Source organism: Rana temporaria, chromosome 9 (assembly GCF_905171775.1).
Source record: "Rana temporaria chromosome 9, aRanTem1.1, whole genome shotgun sequence".
Taxonomy (NCBI): Eukaryota; Metazoa; Chordata; class Amphibia; order Anura; family Ranidae; genus Rana; species Rana temporaria.
In genome coordinates this window covers 36,148,409-36,171,630 of record NC_053497.1, presented here as the reverse complement: position 1 = coordinate 36,171,630, position 23,222 = coordinate 36,148,409, and the positions used below count along the sequence as shown (strand labels likewise).

Sequence of the window (23,222 nt, the reverse complement as noted above, 5' to 3'; positions counted from 1 at the left end):
CATTACTGCCGCACTGTTGTGTTTCATGTCATTCCTTTGAATTCTCCTGTGTCTCCTGCGACTTTCAGTAATGTGTTCTTTTTTTTATTTGTGTGCGCAGTACCTGGGGCACGTGGAGGTGGAGGAGTCGCGAGGCATGCATGTATGCGAGGATGCCGTCAAGAAGCTCAAACTGGTGAGAAAATAAATTGACAGCATGACCGCTGAGTGCGGGATTTCTAATTTAATGGCAAGAAAGGATTAAAGGGGGGTAAGGCAGACTGACTGGCACAGTCCAGCAGCGAAGGCTTGCCATCTCCCCGGCCATCCTTTGCATGTCAGCAGCAGTTTCTTTTGAAGAACCTGAAGTGACACCAATAAATATATTTGCATAAGTAGTGTGGGCTGCGCAGAGGGAATTAGAAGGCCAGGAAATCTGCAGCTCTGGGTTCTCTGAAGATAAGATGAAAGGCTGCCTGTGTGTGAGGAATTAGGAAATTGCCCAAAAAAATGTACATGAAAGAGACGGCAACACTGCCAGCTTAATATAATATCAGGCCGCCTTGTTCCGCAGTACTGCGCAGCAACCAATCAGAGATAAGCTGCTGCCATTATTCTTCGCTTTAAATACATTTCTTTGTATTCCCTGTAGTAAAAAGTGAATTAATTTCTTTTTACTTCATTTTTAACTATAAGTCAAGCAGTTTTTTTTAGCATAATAAGCACCAATGTTTGTATCCATTTTACTGCGCTTCATTATTGTTAGGTATGAAAACAAGTTAAACCCTTAAAGTGGTTCTAAAGGCAGACATTTTTTTTCCCTTAAAAGAGAAGTATAGGAATTCATTTTTTTCTTGAATCATACTTACCTAGGTGGATGCAGCATCTGTCCCCTGCCGGCTCTAAGACTGAGAACCGAGCGATCAAACACTGCCAATCGCTTGGTCCTCTGAGCAGAGAGCGGTGACTGCCAGTCACCGTTCTCTGCTCTGCCCCCCCCCCCCCCCCACATGCTCACTGGAGCACTGGGCTGTGGAGGGATTGGCCTCTGAGAGCCTGGGCCCAGTGGCAGTCCAGGCATGTGGGTATATCCTGACCATATGGTCGCTAAATTTACCGAGCCTGGACTGGCTCGGTAGTGTACTGTCTGCTGAAAGTGGGTCACAGGAGTGCAGAACAAACTGCAATCCAGTGATCCATAGGAGAAGTACAGCCAAAGGAGCTTTGGCTGTACTTCTCCTTTAATTCTTTGCATTAAAGCGGGAGTTCACCCATAAAGGCCGTTTCTGCTCTTTTACCCTTAGATGTATGCTCATTTAGTCTAGGGGAATCGGGTTGTTGTTTAAAAATCCGAGCATTACTTACCGTTGTAGAGGGCGATCTTCTCCGCCACTTCCGGGTATGGGTCTTCGGGAGCGGGCGTTCCTTCTTGATTGACAGTCTTCCGAAAGGCTTCCGACGGTCGCATCCATCGCGTCACGAGTAGCCGAAAGAAGCCGAACGTCGGTGCGGCTCTATACTGCGCCTGCGCACTGACGTTCGGCTACTTTCGAGAAAATCGTGACGCGATGGATGCGACCGTCGGAAGCCTTTCGGAAGCCTGTCGGAAGACTGTCAATCAAGAAGGAACGCCCAGTGCCGCAGCCCATACCCGGAAGTGGCGGAGAAGATCGCCCTCTACAACGGTAAGTAATGCTCGGATTTTTAAACAACAACCCGATTCCCCTAGACTAAATGAGCATCCATCTAAGGGTAAAAACACAATTTTACCGGCGAACCTCCGCTTTAAGGTAAATAACCTTCTGTATGCAGATCCCCCACAATCTCCCTCCGATACTTACCCGAGCCCGATCTCACTCCAGCTATGTGCACAAGAGCAGAGGCACCTTTAGAAAAACTTGCTTACCAGATGGCAAGCAAAACCAGGCATGTGGCTTTAGCCCAGCCAAGGCCTTTGCTTGCACAGAAGATCGTGGAAATAAACTCTGGATGCCAGGTGCCTCTTTTTGGTTCAGGCAGCCCAACTCCCTGGTGACGCATGCCGGGCCCACTCTCCTCCAGCCTCTATGAATGGAAAGTAGGCATCCTTGTATATGTGACATGCATAGGGGTCTAGGGAGGCAAAGGAGAAAAAATTGCAATTTTAGATTGCATAGGGGGTGGAGATAGCGGTGATGCCTGGGGTATCTAGTGGGTAAAGGTTGGCTTTTAGATTATTATTATTATTATTATACAGGATTTATATAGCACTGACAGTTTATGCTGTACTCATCAGCTAAAGGGGGCCTCAATTGTGGCCCCTGACATTACCAAAGGGCCACACATTATGTTCAATATGTGTGATGCTTGGGAGAACTGTCAGAGACTGCAGACCTAATAGAGGAAATGAGGGTCAGAGAGTGAGGACAGGATACATTGTTGGTGGGAATATGCTGCAGAAGACAATCATGTTACATGAGGCTGGTAGAGATTAATGCTATTGCCCTAATTAATGTTTCCTTCGCAGACTGCTGAGTTCCGAGGGCTGTACATCACATATCAAAGGGTTGCATGTGGCCCTCGGGCCACAGGTTGGGCACCAGGGTTGTGCTCATCTCTCTGCAGTGTACAGAATGTTCACATAACAGCATTCCATATTCCAATACTTGAGACTAGAAAAACCTGAACTTTTTCTTTTGGAAGCTTAGGGCTTGTATATAGGGACAAGGTTGGACATATACTGTCTAGTATATTGAACAGAAAATCGTGTACTTTGTTGCATTTTCAGAGGGGCTTATATAGTCTAAAATCAGCTTAATTTATTACACGTTGCTAACATTTTGTTTTGTGTTCATCTCTACATGGCCAGCTTGGGAAGAAATCTGTGAAAGCGATTCTGTGGGTCTCCGCTGATGGCTTGCGGGTTGTGGATGATAAGACGAAGGTGAGCTAAAGAATTATATAGAGTCCGCCAAAAGTCTCATTATAACTTTCTTTAAATGGATGTTTTACTATGACATATAAATCATAAATACAGTGTGGAACAGTCAGGGTCGTCTTTAAGGCAGGGCAAAATGAGCAGCTGTCTTGGGCCCCGTAATTATTGTGGGGCCCAAAGCAACTGTCCCATACTTTTCAACTATCCCAGTTTAAACGCTCGTCCCTTAAGGTTTTTTGTCCAGTGCTGTGTCCTGATATCTCAGTGTGAAGTTATGTTACTAATGCTGCCCAGCTCTGCCCTATTGTTGTGTACAGATGACTCACCTGCAGACTCTGTGTTTATATGTAAATACCAGTATTAATATGTAAATAGCGGACGCATTCATATGTAAATAGTGACGGACCAGCAGCATTCATATGTAAACAGAGGCAGTATTCATGTGTATATCATGCCCCACTGAGGTCATATCCACCATCACCTATACAGAATGCTGCCCACTAGCGAGATAAAGGGGCTAGGGACTCCCAGGAGTCCTATGATCTCTGGAGGTTTTGTGTCTATTAGTGGGTCCCCTCACCTCCTCAGTCCATGGTGTGCAGGCAGTGAGGAGATGATGTGCTGTATCCTCTAGCAACCAATCAGTAAGCAGTAATGATGTGCAGTCCCCTCTAGCAACTAATCAGTGAACAGTATTGATGTATATTAATCTCTAGCAACCAATCAGTAAGCAGTAATGATGTGCAGTCGCCTCCAGCAACCAATCAGTAAGCAGTAATGATGTGCAGTCACCTCTAGCAACCAATCAGTGAACAGTATTGATGTACATTAATCTCTAGCAACCAATCAACAAGCATAAATCATGTGCTGTAACTTCTAGCAACTAATCAGTGAGCCGTAATGTGTGCTGTAACCTCTAGCAACCAGTCAGTGAGCGGTAATGATACACTGTAACCTCTGGCAACCAATCTCAATCACTGCCTGATCTGATTCAGGAAACGGATTTTGAGTCTAGCTGCTATTTATTGTATGCCTCAAAGCACGTAGAGAGCGAAACTGCATGGAGGGGGAGGGTCTAAGAATTTTTTTGCCCAGGGTCCAATCAATATTAAAGATAGCCCTGAGAGCAGTGATTTCGAACCTTGACACCCCAGATGTTTTGGAACTACATTTCCCATGATGCTCAACTACACTGCAGAGTGCAGGAGCATCATGGGAAATGTAGTTCCAAAACATCTGGGGTGCCAATGTTCACCATCACTGGTGTAGAACAACTCAAAAGTATTGCTACCAATGCTATACCATGAAACAATATCATAAGTATGCTCAAAAAATATATAAACCAATCAATAATTAGGTGCATAAAGTGTCCATGTAAATTATCATGTCGAACTTCTTGTGGATCAACACCATGAAAATGTTCACCACCGTGTTGCAAGATCAAAAAATGCCAGTGCAGCCCAATACCAGTGCTTACTAGCCACTCACCTTACAGTTCTGACTCCTGCATCACCAGTAAGGTCATAGCAAGCTGTTGTTCCCTTTATGGGAAATAAGGATGTAGGTGAAGCCTTCCCACTATTCCGTGTGTCCTATGCCAACATGACAACCTCAGACCTCGACTGGCAGTGCCCCCAGTCTGCCCCCACCAAGCCCACCAGGACCCCCCTTTTTCCTCCACATAGCACCAGTGCCCCCTTTCTCACACTGATTGGCAGTGCCTCCAATCTCTCCTTACTTAGCACCAAGACCCTGCATCTCGCCCCACTAAGCAAAAAGACTCCCATCTCTCCCCGCTAAGCACCAGGACCCCCCCCCCCCCATTTCCCCCACTAAGCAACAAGACCCCCATCTCTCCCCGCTAAGCACCAGGACCCCCCCCCCATTTACCCCACTAAGCAACAAGACCCCCATCTCTCCCCGCTAAGCACCAGGACCCCCCTATTTCCCCCACTAAGCAACAAGACCCCCATCTCTCCCCGCTAAGCAGCAGGACCCCCTATTTCCCCCACTAAGCAACAAGACCCCCATCTCTCCCTGCTAAGCACCAGGACCCCCCCCCCACTAAGCACCAAGACCCTCCATCTCCCCCATTATGCACCAGGACCTCCCCCATTTCCCCTCACGCTAAGCACCAGGACCACCTAATTTCCCCCACTAAGCAACAAGACCCCATCCCTCCCCATTAAGCACCAGGACCCCCCATTTCCCCCCACTAAGCACCAAGGCCCCCATGTCTCCCCGCTAAGCACCAGGACCACCCCATTTCCCCCACTAAACAACAAGACCCCATCTCTCCCCGTTAAGCACCAGGACCCCCCCAATTCCCCCCACTAAGCAACAAGACCCCCATCTCTCCCCACTAAGCACCAAGACCCCCCCATCTCTCTCCCACTAAGCACCAGGGCCCCCCCTCCATCTCCCCTGACTGAACACCAGTGTTCCTTTTTGTCCCCCCATGAAGACAAACATTTTTTGTCGGGTATGTGGGGTCAGGGTCGGGGTTGGGGCCCCCATCAGGTAGGCTTTATGGGACCCCATGTTTTCTAACTGGGAGAAATCAAGTCATTTTTTTTGTTCAACCCACTGGTGAACATGCATGACCCAGTGACATCACTCCTGCACATGCGCACAGGCGTAAGATCACCGTGACACAGATTGCGTGCCTTAAATGTATGCTGTGCTGCGCATGCATCATGACATCATCACAGCAAAAGAGACAACGTAGGAGGTAGGAGGAAACATTTATGATGGAAGATTTTCATAAAAATCCTACCTGTCGGCAATTAAAAAAATATATAGTTTAATATTCAAGAACTGAAACAAATAATAGTGGCCAGAAAAGTAAAACGGGACAATGAAACTTTTAGTGACCCCTGAACATTGGTGGAGGAAGGTTGTTTTATACCAATTAAAATGTGTCTTTGAACATCAGATCAGTCTATTCCTCCTCCACTCACATTTTCTTTCTTTCTTTCTAAGGACCTCATTGTAGATCAGACCATAGAGAAAGTTTCGTTCTGCGCTCCTGACCGCAATTTTGACAAGGCGTTTTCATATATATGCCGGGATGGCACCACCCGACGCTGGATCTGCCACTGCTTCTTGGCCCTGAAAGATTCTGTAAGTGAAATGTGAATGTTGGCATTTTAGAATGGTTGCAACGTTTGTTTATCCTACTGAAAGAGCTCTAGGTTTCTGGAAAATACAGAATTAAAGTGTTTGTAAAGGTAAAAGGTTTTTAAGCTTAATTCAGAGAATGCATTAAATCGGAGGTTCACCCTAAAAACGTGTATTTAACATTCCATTCGGCATAATTCCAACATTTACACTATGCCGTTTTTTGTTTTTGCTGTACATACCGTCTTATTGTTATTTTCCACCCAGCTTCCGGATTCTCACTCCCGCGGGAGTAGGCGTTTCTATGCAGAGGCTAGATGATTAACGCCTTGTGAAAAACTTCCCCCCGGCGCATAAGGCGCGTCACCAGTTTTCCGAAAATAGCCGAACTGCTAGTGGGCTCTATACGGCGCTATACGGCGACTGCCGCGTAGAGCTGACTGCGCAGGCGCAGTATAGAGGCGGCTACTTTCGCTGTAAGCGAAGGCTACACTGCCGGGTTCACTTACCCGCAATAGTGGTGGCAGCGCCCGACAGCTGATGGTAACATCAGCTGCGATGCCGACATCACTGGACTCCAGGACTGGTAAGTGTCCTATTATTATATATCATTTTTATTTTTGCAGCGGTGGATGAACCCCCGCTTGAAGGTAAGAAAACCTTTTGTGTGCAGCAGCCTCCACCCTAATGCAGCGTACACACGATAATTTTTCAGCATGTCCAAAAAACGATGTTTTCCCAACTTCATCATTAAAAACGATGTTGCCCACCACACACCATTGTTTTAAAAAAATGAACGCCACGCCTGCAATCCCGTGATTGCACAGACGTGGCGCTACCCATACTGCACTGTGCCCGACGCCCGGACTCAGTGCACATAAGAACCTTTTTTGGAAATTGTTTTTCCTTAAAGGGACATGTTTAAATAACCTTTTTTTTTTTTTTTAGATTTTTTTTTTTACTGACTGGGGGGGGGGGTGGCGCCCGGGCGCCCTTTATGGGCGGGCCGCCACTGGATATATGTAAACCCTAACTGGGCAACTGGACACACTTGCCTACAGCATTGTGTATCATAATTGTTTACCATAGTTTTTTTCATAAAATACTGCTTTCCCATCTGTTAAACTTTTTTTTGTCAGTGCTGCTGATCTCCTGCAGCCTCATTCAGCCACTCTAATAGTTTGCTGATAGTGACAATGGTGGGCCATGTGTGCACAATGTGTGTCAGTACAGCTACTTCTATTCCCCACCAGGGGGCGTATGTGACAGGGTGGCACAGTTGGAGACAACACGCAAGTGCCTGAACAAGGACCTTTATGGCAGGATCATTAATATTTTAAGTCTAACTTAAAAAAATTGAATATATCTTTTCGAATCACTATGTTAAAGCTTATACAAGATTTCAGTGATTGTGTTTAGATCTCCTTTGAATGTCTATGGAGGACTTCATATGAATGTGACCTCTTATCTCTCCGTAATAGGGGGAACGCCTGAGTCATGCAGTAGGCTGTGCATTCGCTGCTTGCCTGGAACGAAAGCAGAAGCGTGAAAAAGAGTGCGGAGTCACTGCGTCCTTCGATGCCAGCCGTACCAGCTTTGCTCGTGAAGGTTCCTTCCGTGTCACCTCTGCATCTGGCCAAAGCGACCGAGAAGAGACTATGCGGCAAGTTCAAGAAAAAAAGAAAGGTAGATTACAATGCCAAAAATCATGACAAAGATCTAAAAAAAGAATAAACAATGATGAACTTTAGGGGAAGCTGAAGGTCAGAAGGATCACCTCCTGAGCATACCTTCTGGTCTAAGAAGGCTTTGCTGTGCTACACAATGATTCAAGTGATACTAAACACACACTGGTTAATTTACATTGTCCCTATTTCTGTATATGGATGATGGCCAGGGCCGATCCGCCCTATAGGCTCACTATGCAAGCCGCTTAGGGCAGAGCTGCGGAGGGCCCCCCAAATTACTAGAGGCCCCGCCTGGTGAGAAGTCATTTTAGGCCCCTCACCCCGCTTCTCAACTCGCTGGCTGCATGGGAGAAGAGGTAAGAAGTCAGCACCCCCCTCTTCTCACTTTAATATAAGATGTAATTTCCGACAGCAGTACACCCCCTCCCCCCGCTTCTCAACTTTAATGTGACATGTCACTGTCAGCAGCGCCTGACCAACCACATGTCATTTTCGGCAGGCCCCCCGCTTCTCAACTTCTTTAATGTGACATGTCATTTTGCTTAGGGCCCCAGGGAGGTCAGGATCGGCACTGATGATGGCACTGTAATTATTTTTAATTTTTAGTTAAAAAAAAACATCTTTTTCCTACTCGATATACAGCTGTCACATGACCCAGCTCTTTCCCAGCCTGTCTGCAGGGAAACATAAGCAGGAGGAGCTTCTAGTCCTCTGTTGCTGGTCACATGTTAAGAAAGAAAAAAAAACAGCCTTTGGAATACAGAGTAAAAATAAATAATTAATATCAATAAACTGTTTTAAATCATCATACAAATATATATTTTAAATTAAATCTATTATTTTTTTTAGCAATAACATGGTGGGGGTGGATTTCTGCCAGTCACATGCTGTCACACCCCTCCAGCTGTGTCTTAGAATAAGAGGGAGGTGAAGCCTCCATCAATCTACATGTAATATCCCACCCCCATTGTGTTTAGCCGATTAGTGGGCATGGAGAAAGGGGGAGGGAGTGGGCTGTAATTTACCACTTTGTATACGCCCACATGTATGACTCTATAGTCACATGGGCTGCTCAGATGTGATAGGGAGGGAATGCTCAGCATAGAAACTCGCTGAAAACTGAGCATGTGCAGAGATGCCAACACTGCTCTGCAAAATCCCTAGCTGAATTGAGGACATGGACAGAAGGGGGAGACAGAGAGCAGCGGGATCAACCAGGTTTTTTGCAGAATAAATAAAGCGAATCTCAGTGACTGAATGAGTATGAACAGCATGTGATACACCATTTATTGATTGCTTTTTTATGATGTGGGTTTAGTGACACTTTAATAAATAGGAGGGCTTTTTGATCCCATTAGTCTCCTCTCACAATGACCTGTATGGTTATACTGTCTGGTTGGGTCCCAAGCCCTACTCCATATAACCCAACGGCGGATCCAGGGGGGGGGCAACAGGGAAATTGCCCCCCCCGAGGCAATCATGTCACATTGGCTTTAAAAAAAAAAAAAAAAAATTTTTTATTTTTTTTTACTATTTTTTTTTTAAACTGCTTTGTGGCAACGGCGAATCCAGGGGGGGGGCAACATGGCAATTGCTCCCCCCCCGAGGCAATCATGTCACATTGGCTTTTAAACTGCTTTGCGGTGCCTGCAGCTCCCGCTGTCGAGTCTCTAACTCTCTCTCCCTCTCTCATCACCAGGGCTGGTAGGCTGCCTGTCCTGAGGATGCTTTGAGCTGTAGCTGACTGCAGCACTCCCCTCTCTCCTGCGTGTATGACATCGGGCATCTCTGGCTGTGTGTGAGAGCTGGATCTGTGTTCGGCTGTGCTGCCTGTGCTAGACCTGCTCGTGTGATAGTAGATGGATATGGGACACTGATTGAATCAGTATTTTGTCTATCACACAAGCCCGTCTAGGGTGGGACTTTGCTAGAGCCGAACACAGACCTACAGCTCCTGTTTGTTCCATGACACACGTCGGGAGAGGAGATACCTGCTGTGTGTGATCGAGGCAATGCCATGGTGAGTGCCATGGACAGTGTGGCTGCATTAATAGACAAAAGTGGGGCTGCATTCATATACAAAAGTGGGACTGCATGTATATACAAAAGTGGGACTGCATTCATATACAAAAGTGGGACTGCATTCATAGACACAAGTGGGGCTGCATTCATAGACACAAGTGGGGCTGCATTCATAGACACAAGTGGGGCTGCATTCATAGACACAAGTGGGGCTGCATTCATAGACAAAAGTGGGGCTGCATTCATAGACAAAAGTGGGGCTGCATTCATAGACAAAAGTGGCACTGCATTCATAGACACAAGTGGGACTGCATTGATATACAAAAGTGGGACTGCATTGATATACAAAAGTGGGTCTGCATTGATATACAAAAGTGGGTCTGCATTGATATACAAAAGTGGGTCTGCATTGATATACAAAAGTGGGTCTGCATTGATATACAAAAGTGGGTCTGCATTGATATACAAAAGTGGGTCTGCATTAATATACAAAAGTGAGACTGAATTTATACACAAAGGTGGGGCTGCGTTCATATGCACAGTGAGGCTGCAATGGTGGGCACTGATGAGGCTGCATTGATCTCTTGTACCATGTGTTCAGTCTCTGACCATCCCTTGTACCATGCCTGCAGTCTCTGACCATCTCTTATACCACGTCTGCAGTCTCTCACCATCCCTTGTACCACGTCTGCAGTCTCTGACCATTCCTTGTACCACGTCTGCAGTCTCTGACCATCCCTTGTACCACGTCTGCAGTCTCTGACCATCTCCTTGTACCACGTCTGCAGTCTCTGACCATCTCCTTGTACCACGTCTGCAGTCTCTGACCATCTCCTGTACCACGTCTGCAGTCTCTGACCATCTCTTATACCACGTCTGCAGTCTCTGACCATCCCTTGTACCATGTCTGCAGTCTCTGACCATCTCCTGTACCACGTCTGCAGTCTCTGACCATCTCTTATACCACGTCTGCAGTCTCTGACCATCCCTTGTACCATGCCTGCAGTCTCTGACCATCCCTTGTACCATGTCTGCAGTCTCTGACCATTTCTTTCACCACGTCTGCAGTCTCTGACCATCCCTTGTACCACGTCTGCAGTCTCTGACCATCCCTTGTACCATGTCTGCAGTCTCTGACCATCTCCTGTACCACGTCTGCAGTCTCTGACCATCTCTTATACCACTTCTGCAGTCTCTGACCATCCCTTGTACCATGCCTGCAGTCTCTGACCATCCCTTGTACCACGTCTGCAGTCTCTGACCATTTCTTGTACCACGTCTGCAGTCTCTGACCATCCCTTGTACCACGTCTGCAGTCTCTGACCATCCCTTGTACCACGTCTGCAGTCTCTGACCATCCCTTGTACCACGTCTGCAGTCTCTGACCATCTCCTGTACCACGTCTGCAGTCTCTGACCATCTCCTGTACCACGTCAGCAGTCTCTGACCATCTCCTGTACCACGTCTGCAGTCTCTGACCATCTCCTTGTACCACGTCTGCAGTCTCTGACCATCTCCTTGTACCACGTCTGCAGTCTCTGACCATCTCCTGTACCACGTCTGCAGTCTCTGACCATCTCCTGTACCACGTCTGCAGTCTCTGACCATTTCTTGTACCACGTCTGCAGTCTTTGACCATCCCTTGTACCACGTCTGCAGTCTCTGACCATCCCTTGTACCACGTCTGCAGTCTCTGACCATCTCCTGTACCATGTCTGCAGTCTCTGACCATCTCTTGTACCATGCCTGCAGTCTCTGACCATCTCTTATACCACGTCTGCAGTCTCTGACCATCCCTTGTACCATGTCTGCAGTCTCTGACCATCCCTTGTACCATGCCTGCAGTCTCTGACCATCCCTTGTACCACGTCTGCAGTCTCTGACCATTTCTTGTACCACGTCTGCAGTCTCTGACCATCCCTTGTACCACGTCTGCAGTCTCTGACCATCCCTTGTACCACGTCTGCAGTCTCTGACCATCCCTTGTACCACGTCTGCAGTCTCTGACCATCTCCTGTACCACGTCTGCAGTCTCTGACCATCTCCTGTACCACGTCTGCAGTCTCTGACCATCTCCTGTACCACGTCTGCAGTCTCTGACCATCTCCTTGTACCACGTCTGCAGTCTCTGACCATCTCCTTGTACCACGTCTGCAGTCTCTGACCATCTCCTGTACCACGTCTGCAGTCTCTGACCATCTCCTGTACCACGTCTGCAGTCTCTGACCATTTCTTGTACCACGTCTGCAGTCTTTGACCATCCCTTGTACCACGTCTGCAGTCTCTGACCATCCCTTGTACCACGTCTGCAGTCTCTGACCATCTCCTGTACCATGTCTGCAGTCTCTGACCATCTCTTGTACCATGCCTGCAGTCTCTGACCATCTCTTATACCACGTCTGCAGTCTCTGACCATCCCTTGTACCATGTCTGCAGTCTCTGACCATCCCTTGTACCATGCCTGCAGTCTCTGACCATCTCTTGTACCACGTCTGCAGTCTCTGACCATCTCTTGTACCACGTCTGCAGTCTCTGACCATCTCTTGTACCATGTCTGCAGTCTGACCATCTCTTGTACCATGTCTGCAGTCTCTGACCATCTCTTGTACCATGTCTGCAGTCTCTGACCATCTCTTGTACCATGTCTGCAGTCTCTGACCATCTCTTGTACCATGTCTGCAGTCCCTGACAATCGTCTACAAACTATGGGATAGATTTATGGCATTTATATTTAAATATTTTTTACTAGTAATGGCGGCGATCATTGATTTTTTAGCGGTACTGCAACATTGCAGCGGACACACAGGACACCTAATTGAGTTCTGTAAGCAACACCTTATTTTCTGGCAGTGCCCCTCCCGAGACTAGACTCTGGATCCGCCCTTGATATAACCATGGTTTTCATTTCCTCTTCCCGGAGATGGGCTTTTTACATTAAAACATTGTTGTAAAATTGACTTGAAACCCACTTTTAATATCATTTATGTATTTCAGGTCTGACAAATGAAGGAAATCAGAGCCAGTCATCAAATGCATCTTCCCTGACTGCCTCTCCCAGTACTGGACTACCAGCCCAGACCGAGAACTCTTCTCCCCTGCAGGGGTCTTCGGTCCCATCAGAGAAGGCAGAGATGGGGGGCCAGCATGCCATCCCACGCCGACACGCCCCCATAGAACAGCTTGTAAGACAAGGATCGTTCCGCGGTTTCCCTGCTCTTAGCCAGAAGAATTCACCCTTCAAACGTCAGCTGTCACTGAGGCTCAACGAGCTCCCATCCACACTGCAGCGCAAAACTAATTTCCAGGACAAGGGCCAAGGTGAGACATGGGTGGCAGGCAAAATCTACTTGTTCTTGGTGGCGAGGACCGCCGATTAGGCTGTTCTGATCTAACTGATTAAAAGTCACCTCCAATCTTATACTTTAAATTAATTCCAAAGGAACATTTTTTTTTTAAAGAATAACAAACATGTTATACTTACCTGCTCTGTGTATTGGTTTTGCACAAAGCAGCCCACCTCCTCTTTTTTTTGGGGGCCCCCTTCTGGCAGTCCTGGTTCCTCCCCTCTGCCGAGTGCCCCCGAAAGCAAGCCTATTGCTATGGGGGCACTTGAGCAGGCTTGCTCCCGCTAGGCCCCACTCCTGATCTCTCCTCATTGGCTCAGCGACTGTTTGACAGCAGCAGGAACCATTGGCTCCCGCTGCTGTGTGAGCCAATGAGGAGAGAGGGACCCAGGAGAGCCTCTGCTCTCATGCACATCTCTGGATCGAGATGGGGCTCAGGTAAGTATAAGGGGGGGGGGGCTGCACCCAGAAGGTTTTTTACCTTAATACATAGAATGGTCCTCATTGGTATCAGTGGGAGTGGTAGACCCTATCATTGGTATCAGTGGGAGGAATAGTGCCCCATCATGGGTGTCAGTGGGAGGATTAGTGCCCCATCACGGGTGTCAGTGGGAGGAATAGTGGCCCACCATTGGTATCAGTGGGAATAGTTGCCCATCATGAGTGTCAGTCGGAGAAATAGTGGCCCATCAGTGGGAGGAATAGTGGCCCACCATTGGTATCAGTGGGAATAGTTGCCCATCATGAGTGTCAGTCAGAGAAATAGTGGCCCATCATTGGAATCAGTGGGAGGAATAGTATGCCAGCATTGGTATCAGTAGGAGGAATAGTGCCATGTCATTGGTATCAGTGGGAGGAATCGTGCCATGTCATTGGTATCAGTGGGAGGAATCGTGCCATGTCATTGGTATCAGTAGGAGAAATAGTGCCCCGTCATTAGTATCCATGGAAGAAATAGTGACCCATCATTGGTATCAGTGGGAGAAATAGTGGCCCATCATTGGAATCAGTGGGAGGAATCGTGCCATGTCATTGGTATCAGTAGAAGGAATAGTGCCATGTCATTGGTATCAGTGGGAGGAATCGTGCCACGTCATTGGTATTAGTAGGAGAAATAGTGCCATGTCATTGATATCAGTAGGATGAATAGTGCCCTGTCATTGGTATCAGTGGGAAAAATAATGGCCAATCGTTGGAAACAGTGGTAGGAATAGTACGCCAGCATTGGTATCAGTAGGAGGAATCGTGCCATGTCATTGGTATCAGTGGGAGGAATAGTGCCATGTCATTGGTATCAGTAGGTGTAATAGTGCCATGTCATTGGTATCAGTAGAAGGAATAATGCCATGTCATTGGTATCAGTAGAAGGAATAATGCCATGTCATTGGTATCAGTAGGAGGAATAGTGCCATGTCATTGGTATTAGTAGAAGGAATAATGCCATGTCATTGGTATCAGTAGGAGGAATAGTGCCATGTCATTGGTATCAGTAGAAGGAATAATGCCATGTCATTGGTATCAGTAGGAGGAATAGTGCCATGTCATTGGTATTAGTAGGAGGAATAGTGCCATGTCATTGGTATCAGTAGGAGGAATAGTGCCATGTCATTGGTATCAGTAGAAGGAATAATGCCATGTCATTGGTATCAGTAGGAGGAATAGTGCCATGTCATTGGTATTAGTAGGAGGAATAGTGCCATGTCATTGGTATCAGTAGAAGGAATAATGCCATGTCATTGGTATCAGTAGGAGGAATAGTGCCATGTCATTGGTATTAGTAGGAGGAATAGTGCCATGTCATTGGTATCAGTAGGAGGAATAGTGCCATGTCATTGGTATCAGTGGGAGGAATAGTGCCATGTCATTGGTATGAGTAGGAGGAATAGTGGCATGTCATTGGTATCAGTAGGTGGAATAGTGCCATACATGTCATTGGTATCAGTAGAAGGAATAATGCCATGTCATTGGTATCAGTAGGAGGAATAGTGGCCCTGTCATTGGTATCAGTAGGAGGAATAGTGCCATGTCATTGGTATCAGTAGGAGGAATAGTGGCCCTGTCATTGGTATCAGTAGGAGGAATAGTGCCATGTCATTGGTATCAGTAGAAGGAATAGTGCCATGTCATTAGTATCAGTAGAAGGAATAGTGCCTTGTATTAGCGGGAGGAATTTATGCCCCAATGGCTGAATAGAAGTTAGCAAAGGGCCGTATCCAGCCCATGGGCCACATTTTGGAGACCACTGCTCTGGAGCTAAGATAGTAAAAGAGCTCTTGGCCACGAAAAAACAGATTCCCCATTGTGATGGTTTAGAGAGTGTCTCAGAGGAGTGTGGAGATGCTTGTGGAAGAGAGATGAGCCCAGGACAATGGGGGGAGTTTGGCAATTATTCTCAAAACTAATAAGTACAAGTGGGGTGCATAGCACATTTTATACCTGCCACCAGGTGGCAGTGCAGTGTTCAGCACAATCCACAATATCGTGGTCCAAGAGAAGGGGGGGGCATTACATTGCAGCAGTCTGGAACATGTGTGAATGTTGCCTAAAATTTCCAGACCTGTTCCTCTAATACAGAACTCCTTCGCACATACATCTGTCAAATCCAATCTACAGATTTTGTTGATCCAGAGCACGTTTTTATTTTTCTATTGCCTCTATTCACATCTACTGAAAGCAAACAATTTACCGGTGGCCATCTGATTGATTCCAATGTTTCTTTCAGTCCCAGAAATGGATCCTACAGGACCACCTGACCCAGATGGAATTACTGACCTGTGCAACCAGATCAATAGCTCCTTCACCAACAAATCATCTGAAGATCACTATGTGAATGGGAATGGGATGAGAACCCCACCTAACGTGGCTTGTCTCCCTCCTCCTCCTCCTCGACAGGCAGTACAAAGTAAGAACGTGGGGGGGTGATTAAGATATGTCATGCTGCCTGTTCCTGAAGAACGGATATTCTCATTGGGAATTTGTCTTAGTGACACTTTTTAAAGCTCACCACAAATTTTTTAGTAACTTAACAATCTACTATGTATGAAACCTCATCAATTTCATTATAATATGTATAACATTTGTACCATTGCAATTAGTGGATTGTACAATCAGATTATGTGGCCAGCTCAACACAAACACGTCATTTTAAACATTGAGAATGATATGTCTTTCTTAAAAGAAGGTACTAGACTAACGATCGGTTTTGACCTATCGGTTACCAGTCCATCAATTCAATTTAAAACAAGTTCTAAAATTTTTAAACGATCAGTTTGGACTGATGAAAATGGTCCTTCAGACCATTCTCTTCTGGCGATCCTATCGTGTGTACGCGGCCTTAGATTAGATGTTCAGCGCATCCCCTCCCCTTACATTAGATGTCAAGAGCCACCCCACCATCAGAAGTTGAGTCCCCCACTCTCCCTTACATCACAGTGCTCCCCCTTTCCTCATGCTGCTGCTGGAAAGAAGCTGGATGCATTGCTTGAAAGCTGAAAGTAAGGTTCTGGAGGAGGGCTGGAGCTGCAGGAGAAGTGCGAGGGCCACATGAAATGGCCTAAAGGGCCGGATTCGGCCTGCGGGCTTTGTGTTTGACACCTGTGGCCTAGGCGGTCAGAGGCAGACAGACAGACACTGACTCAGAGACAGACAGACAAACAGACACTGGCTCAGTGGCAGAGACAGGCAGACACTGGCTCAGTGGCAGAGTCAGACAGACAGACACTGGCTCAGTGGCAGAGACAGACAGACACTGACTGAGTGGCAGAGACAGACAGACACTGACTGAGTGGCAGAGACAGACAGACACTGACTGAGTGGCAGAGACAGACAGACACTGACTGAGTGGCAGAGACAGGCAGACACTGACTGAGTGGCAGAGACAGGCAGACACTGACTCAGTGGCAGAGACAGGCAGACACTGACTCAGTGGCAGAGACAGACAGACACTGACTCAGCGGCAGAGACAGACAGACACTGACTCAGCGGCAGAGACAGACAGACACTGACTGAGCGGCAGAGACAGACAGACACTGACTGAGCGGCAGAGACAGACAGACACTGACTGAGTGGCAGAGACAGACAGACACTGACTGAGTGGCAGAGACAGACAGACACTGACTGAATGGCAGAGACAGACAAACACTGACTCAGTGGCAGAGACAGACAGACACTGACTGAATGGCAGAGACAGACAGACACTGACTCAGCGGCAGAGACAGACAGACACTGACTCAGTGGCAGAGACAGGCAGAGACAGGCAGACACTGACTCAGTGGCAGAGACAGGCAGACACTGACTCAGTGGCAGAGACAGGCAGACACTGACTTAATAGCAGAGACAGGCAGACACTGACTCAGTGGCAGAGACAGGCAGACACTGGCTCAGTGGCAGAGACAGACAGACACTGACTTAATGGCAGAGACACACTGTGCAGAGACAGACAGACAGACACTGACTCAGTGGCAGAGACAGACAGGCAGACACTGGCTCAGTGGCAGAGACAGGCAGACACTGGCTCAGTGGCAGAGACAGACAGACGCTGACTCAATGACAGAGACACACTGACTCAGTGGCAGAGACAGACACTGACTCAGTGGCAGAGACAGACAGACAGACACTGACTCAGTGGCAGAGACAGACAGATAGACATTTGCCGAATTTAGGACCTCCAGGTTGAAGCTGAAATATTTAAGCTCCGACAATGAAATGCTTCTCAGAATTATGAGATTGTTAGAACTATTATTGTATTATTAGTAATTATTATAATTATGCTTGAATGTCAACTGCTGACTATACTGTAATACTGATTTGTTAATAACATTTTCTGTTAAAAATTATTATAATTATTGAGAAATTTCAGAAATATTTACCCAGGAAAATTCCTAGCTCTGAGATAAAGGGGGTGTAAAGGTACAATTTTTTTCCTAAATAGCTTCCTTTACTTTAGTGCAGTCCTCCTTCCCTTACCTCATCCTTCCATTTTGCTTTTAAATGTCCTTATTTCTTCTGAGAAATCCTCACTTCCTGTTCTTCTGTCTGTAACTCCACACAGTAATGCAAGGCTTTCTCCCTGGTGTGGAGTGTCGTGCTCGCCCCCTCCCTTGGACTACAGGAGAGTCAGGACGCCCACTAACACACAGCTCCTTTCTCTATCTGCAATGTAGAGAGCGTCCTGACTCTCCTGTAGTCCAAGGGAGGGGGCGAGCACGACACTCCACACCAGGGAGAAAGCCTCACATTACTGTGTGGAGTTACAGACAGAAGAACAGGAAGTGAGGGTTTCTCAGAAGAAATAAGGACATTTAAAAGCAAAATGGAAGGATGAGGTAAGTGAAGGAGGATTGTACTAAGGTAAAGGAAGCTATTTAGGGGAAAAGTACCTTTACAACCCCTTTAAGTGAAGAACTTGAAACGTTTGTTGTGTATATGGGTCAGAATAAAGCAACTTAAATGTCTGTTTCATGTAGGCATGCCAGTTTGGCCAGATCAAGCTGTGACCACCAACTCAACTCCTTCTAACGTCCAAATGGGTCACCGTCGTACACCGTCTGAAGCAGAACGCTGGCTGGAAGAGGTAGCAAAGGCAGCCAAAGCCCAACAGCAGCAGCAACAGCAACATCCAGAGCCCTTACCGCAGCCTATGGTGGCTATACCGATGGGAGTACCAGCTTCAATACAGGCTTATCCTGTTTCATATGATGCCGCTCCTGCCCCCGTGGGTATGTTCATCACCCCTCATATGCAGCCTGCCTATGTTCCAGTGGGTGCTTATGTCCCACCCATGGCCAACAGCATATCCTACCCTACACCAAGCGTACCGGTGGTAGGCATCACACCTTCCCAGATGGTGGCCAACGTTTTCTGCTCTGCCACCCAAGCACCCTCGTCCAACCTGGCAAGCAAAACTAACCCATTCCCTCACAGCATAATGCACTCTTCAGCCACAAGTGTCCACAACCCTGCCCCAACCCAGCCTCACCTGTCTGGACCAAAGTCAAACAACCCTGCCAACGGTACTTGGCCTCCAGATCCCAGCCAGCTACGACTGGCCTCCACCGCACAAGAAGTGGACCAGTTCGAAGCTCAGTGGGCAGCACTCGAGTCCAAATCTCAGCAACGCCTGGCCAACCCTTTCTCCAATGAACTGCAGAAGACCTTCCAGATAGAATTGTAGCCAACCTACTCATTACTCAGACTTTGTTCAGGAACCACCACCAGTAATTGATCAGCCATGAAGAGCCATGTGACGGAACCTCAGAGGTTCCAAATCCCAAACGGGTGGTTGGGTAAAACTGGAGTTCATGTGACCCCCTCCCCACCCCCCTCCAATGACGACATCTGTACTGATGGATACAAACAATAGAGTTGTATGTTAACCTAATAGCAACATTACGATATATTAGGGTGCTGAGGATTGTTTGGACTGATACGGGAAGTGAATTACCATTCCAGAAAGATGTTTTTGGTGGGAACAATGTACAAACGGGACACGGATTCGGCAGATAAAAGAAAGTTATAATAAGTTGTCTTTGTAAGAGGGTTTGGTAGGTAAGGCAGAGGCACGAGGCACGTGATGTGAAGGTCTGTGAAGGATGTAATAAAGATGGTGCAGATGTCTCATTTTTCATGCAATATTTGACACCACATTAGACCTAGCCCTTATTCCTTTTTGCATTAGTTTGTCCATGTGGTGCTATTTTGGTTATTCATCCAGGGTATGCGCATTTTTTTTTTTATTATTATTTATTTGTATATATAGTACGTTTCATCTAAATTATACCTCTCGCAACAACCATGCCTCGGCTCACTACTGCCACCTGGTGGTAGAAGAGAAGTTTAGCATCGCATCTCATTTTTGTTTTCTGTGCCAAGTTCTGTTACATCTCAAGGTTACTCTAGAGCTGCCATTGGACGGAGCTCATGGCAAAAAAAAATAGGGGGTTATGTCTGTTTAAATCCTCTCAGAGGTTGACCATTTACTATTTTGTAGGTTTATGTTTTTAGCATTGTAACTTAAATGCCAAATGTATTTCATATTTAATATATATATATATATATATTTTCTTAATTTTTTTTTTGTTATCTTTAAGAAATGTAAATTGACCAAATAAGGATATGCCCTGGAGGATTCAGGCAGGGGCCCATTGATAAGAAAAAAGTGTATTTTAAAAAGAAATGCCAGGGTGTGTCTGGGCACAGGCAAGTTGAACCGATTGTTTAGTCAAATGTTTACGTTCTGTCGTGCGGCGATATTTGGAGATCTTATTGGCCGGGCATTATTGGGAGGTAACCAGAATGTTGGGGTGGGGTTGTTTTACTGGCACATAGAGACCTGCAACAGACTCATTAAAAAAGAGACGCACGTCTTGCAAATTGTACCCGACCCATAGCTCCTAAACGTGCGCCATTTAGGAGATATTTTTCTTGTTGTGCGCCGATGACCTCATCGGCGCATGCGCAGTGAAGAAACGGCCCTCAGTGCATTTTTGGCTGATGAGACTGATGAATATATCTCTCGTCATCACTCCACTCTCTACTCCCATCAGCATGCTCCTTGCTAGCACATAAGCACTGTAGCGCCCTTGACAGGCTGCTTCCCTTACCCAGTCTGAGATCTGCTGCACAGGAATTGAAAGAGTCTGATACCAAGACAAATTTAGATACATACACTGCTTGAATTAAACTCTTCTGGCCAGATTCACGTAGAGGCGCGTATCTTTATGCCCGCGTAGCGCATCCCATTTGCACTACGCCGACGTAACATAGTGAGGCAAGTACTGTATTCACAAAGCACTTGCCTCCTAAATTACATCGGCGTAGCGCAAATGGCCCGGCGTAACCCCGCCTAATTCAAAATAGGCAGGTAGGGGGCATGCTCCATGTAAATTACCCGTGACCCCATGTAAATGAGGGCCGTTGGTACAGCGCATGCGCGCGCATACTCAGAAACACGTCGCAAATACTCCTTGCTTTCGACGTGAACATAACCTACGCCCAGCCCCATTCACGTACGCTTACGCAAACGACGTAAAATTCGACGGCACTTCCGACGTCCATACCTTGCATGGGCTGCGCCATCTTTTTGATGGTTTATCTTTACGCCTGAAAAACGTCTTACGTAAACGGTGTAGCTTACTGCGACGGGCGTGCGTACGTTCGTGAATAGGCGTCTTGCTCATTTACATATTCTAGGCGTAAATCAACGTACACGCCCCTAGCGGCCAGCGTAAATATGCAGCTAAGATACGACGGCGTAGGAGACTTACGCCGGTCGTATCTTAGCAACAGAGAAGCGTATCTCAGTTTGAGAATACGCTTAAAGATACGACGGCGCGCATTCGGACTTACGACGGCGTATCTACTGATACGCCGGCGTAAGTCTTTTTGAATCCGGCTATATAGGTCTGCCCAGGGGCGGACTGACAACTCATGGGGCCCCCGTGCCCAAATTTTTGGTCTTTTATTGTATATCGAAAAAACATAATAACCCAGTGGTGATCAAATACCACCAAAAGAAAGCTCTATTTGTGTGAAAAAAATGATATACATTTAATTTGAGTACAGCGTGGCATGACCGTGCAATTACCAGTTAAAGCAGTGCAGTGCTAAACGGCAAAAAAAAAAAATTGCCCTGGTCATGGAGGGGCATTAATTTGTATTTTTCTATCTTCTTGGAGGTCAGCTTTAAATGAGACTGTTGTAGGTCTGCGTGTCTTTTTTGAAGCAGAGGCCAGTCGTATTCCCGTTTACAAAAAACACATATTGAATGTAGCTAAAGGGGTCTTCACTGCTATGGGTGACTCAGTAAGCCATAGGACCCTTTTAAAGGAAATCTATAACTGGAGAAACCTGGGGACAGTCAATGCTGACCCCCCCGTATCCAGGATTCAGGTCCTTGATTCTAAGAGATCCCAACCTTCTTTATCTGCATACCTATTCCAGGCAAATGACTCAACAAACTCTGCAGTCAGAATTCACAGCCCCCTTGTTTCTATTATGATTATTTTTCTCACTTCTTTGCTGCATTCTGTAAGGAAACCGCAGCGTTACCCTAAAGCAGTGGTTCTCAACCTGGGGGTCGGGACCCCCTCGGGGGTCAAATGATGATTTTCCAGGGGTCACCAAATCCTGGGCTGTTCCTGAAGCCCGCACCCTTCTCCCAGCCTTTTTGCATCTGCTCAGCTGGGCGGTTCCTGGAGCCCACGGCTGCCCACTCAGCCTCTTTGCTCAGTCTCTTTGCAGCCGTCCCATTCAGTTCATGGCATGGCTGGGGGGCAGAGACTAGAGGTCCACTGACTGGTGAGGATTGTGAGGTGGGAGGGACTGGAGGAGACCCTATATACTGATTTCTGCATAGGTGTCACTGCTACGAGAAACCACAAAGTCAGAGACAGTGGGTAACACTACCTGTGATTCTAGTTGCCATTAACCACTTGCCGTCGCCGCACCGTCGAAATACGTCCACAAGGTGGCTCTGCTGGGCGAGAGCACGTAATATGACGTCCTCTCTCCCAGCCGCCACTAGGGGCGCGCGCGCGCCCCCCGCTCGCCCCCAACTCCCGTGCGTGTGCCTGGCGGGCGCGATCGCCGCCGGGCACACGCGATCGCTCGGTACAGAGCGGGGAACGGGAGCTGTGTGTGTAAACACACAGCTCTCGTTCCTGTCAGCGGGGGAAATGCTGATCTTCGGTTCATACAATGTATGAACCGTGGATCAGTGTTTCCCCTAGTGAGGCCACCCCCCCCCCCCCACAGTAAGAACACACCCAGGGACATATTTAACCCCTTCCCCGCCCCCTAGTGTTAACCCCTTCACTGCCAGTGGCATTTTTATAGTAATCCAATGCATTTTTATAGCACTGATCGCTATAAAAATGCCAATGGTCCCAAAAATTTGTCAAAAGTGTCCGAAGTGTCCGCCATAATGTCGCAGTACCGAAAAAAAAAAACGCTGATCGCCGCCATTACTAGTAAAAAAAATATAATGAAAATGACATAAAACTACCCCCTATTTTGTAAACGCTATAACTTTTGCGCAAACCAATCAATAAACGCTTATTGCGATTTTTTTTACGAAAAATATGTAGAAGAAAACGTATCGGCCTAAACTGAGGAAAAAAAATGTTTTTTTTATATATTTTTGGGGGATATTTA

General features: G+C 47.0%; 1 protein-coding gene across 1 annotated transcript in view; it reads left to right on the top strand.

Annotated features, from left to right (window-relative positions):
- NUMBL (NUMB like endocytic adaptor protein) overlaps window positions 1-19,688 on the top strand; it is a 117,132-nt gene extending 97,444 nt beyond the window's left edge. Inside the window, exons 4-10 of the mRNA XM_040323166.1 lie at window positions 101-175; window positions 2,828-2,902; window positions 5,879-6,019; window positions 7,498-7,702; window positions 12,721-13,044; window positions 15,793-15,972; window positions 18,536-19,688. Of these exons, the coding sequence (XP_040179100.1) occupies window positions 101-175; window positions 2,828-2,902; window positions 5,879-6,019; window positions 7,498-7,702; window positions 12,721-13,044; window positions 15,793-15,972; window positions 18,536-19,242 (1,707 nt within the window). The 3' untranslated portion in view covers window positions 19,243-19,688. The remainder of the gene's footprint in view (window positions 1-100; window positions 176-2,827; window positions 2,903-5,878; window positions 6,020-7,497; window positions 7,703-12,720; window positions 13,045-15,792; window positions 15,973-18,535) is intronic.
- The last annotated feature ends 3,534 nt before the right edge of the window (window positions 19,689-23,222 follow it).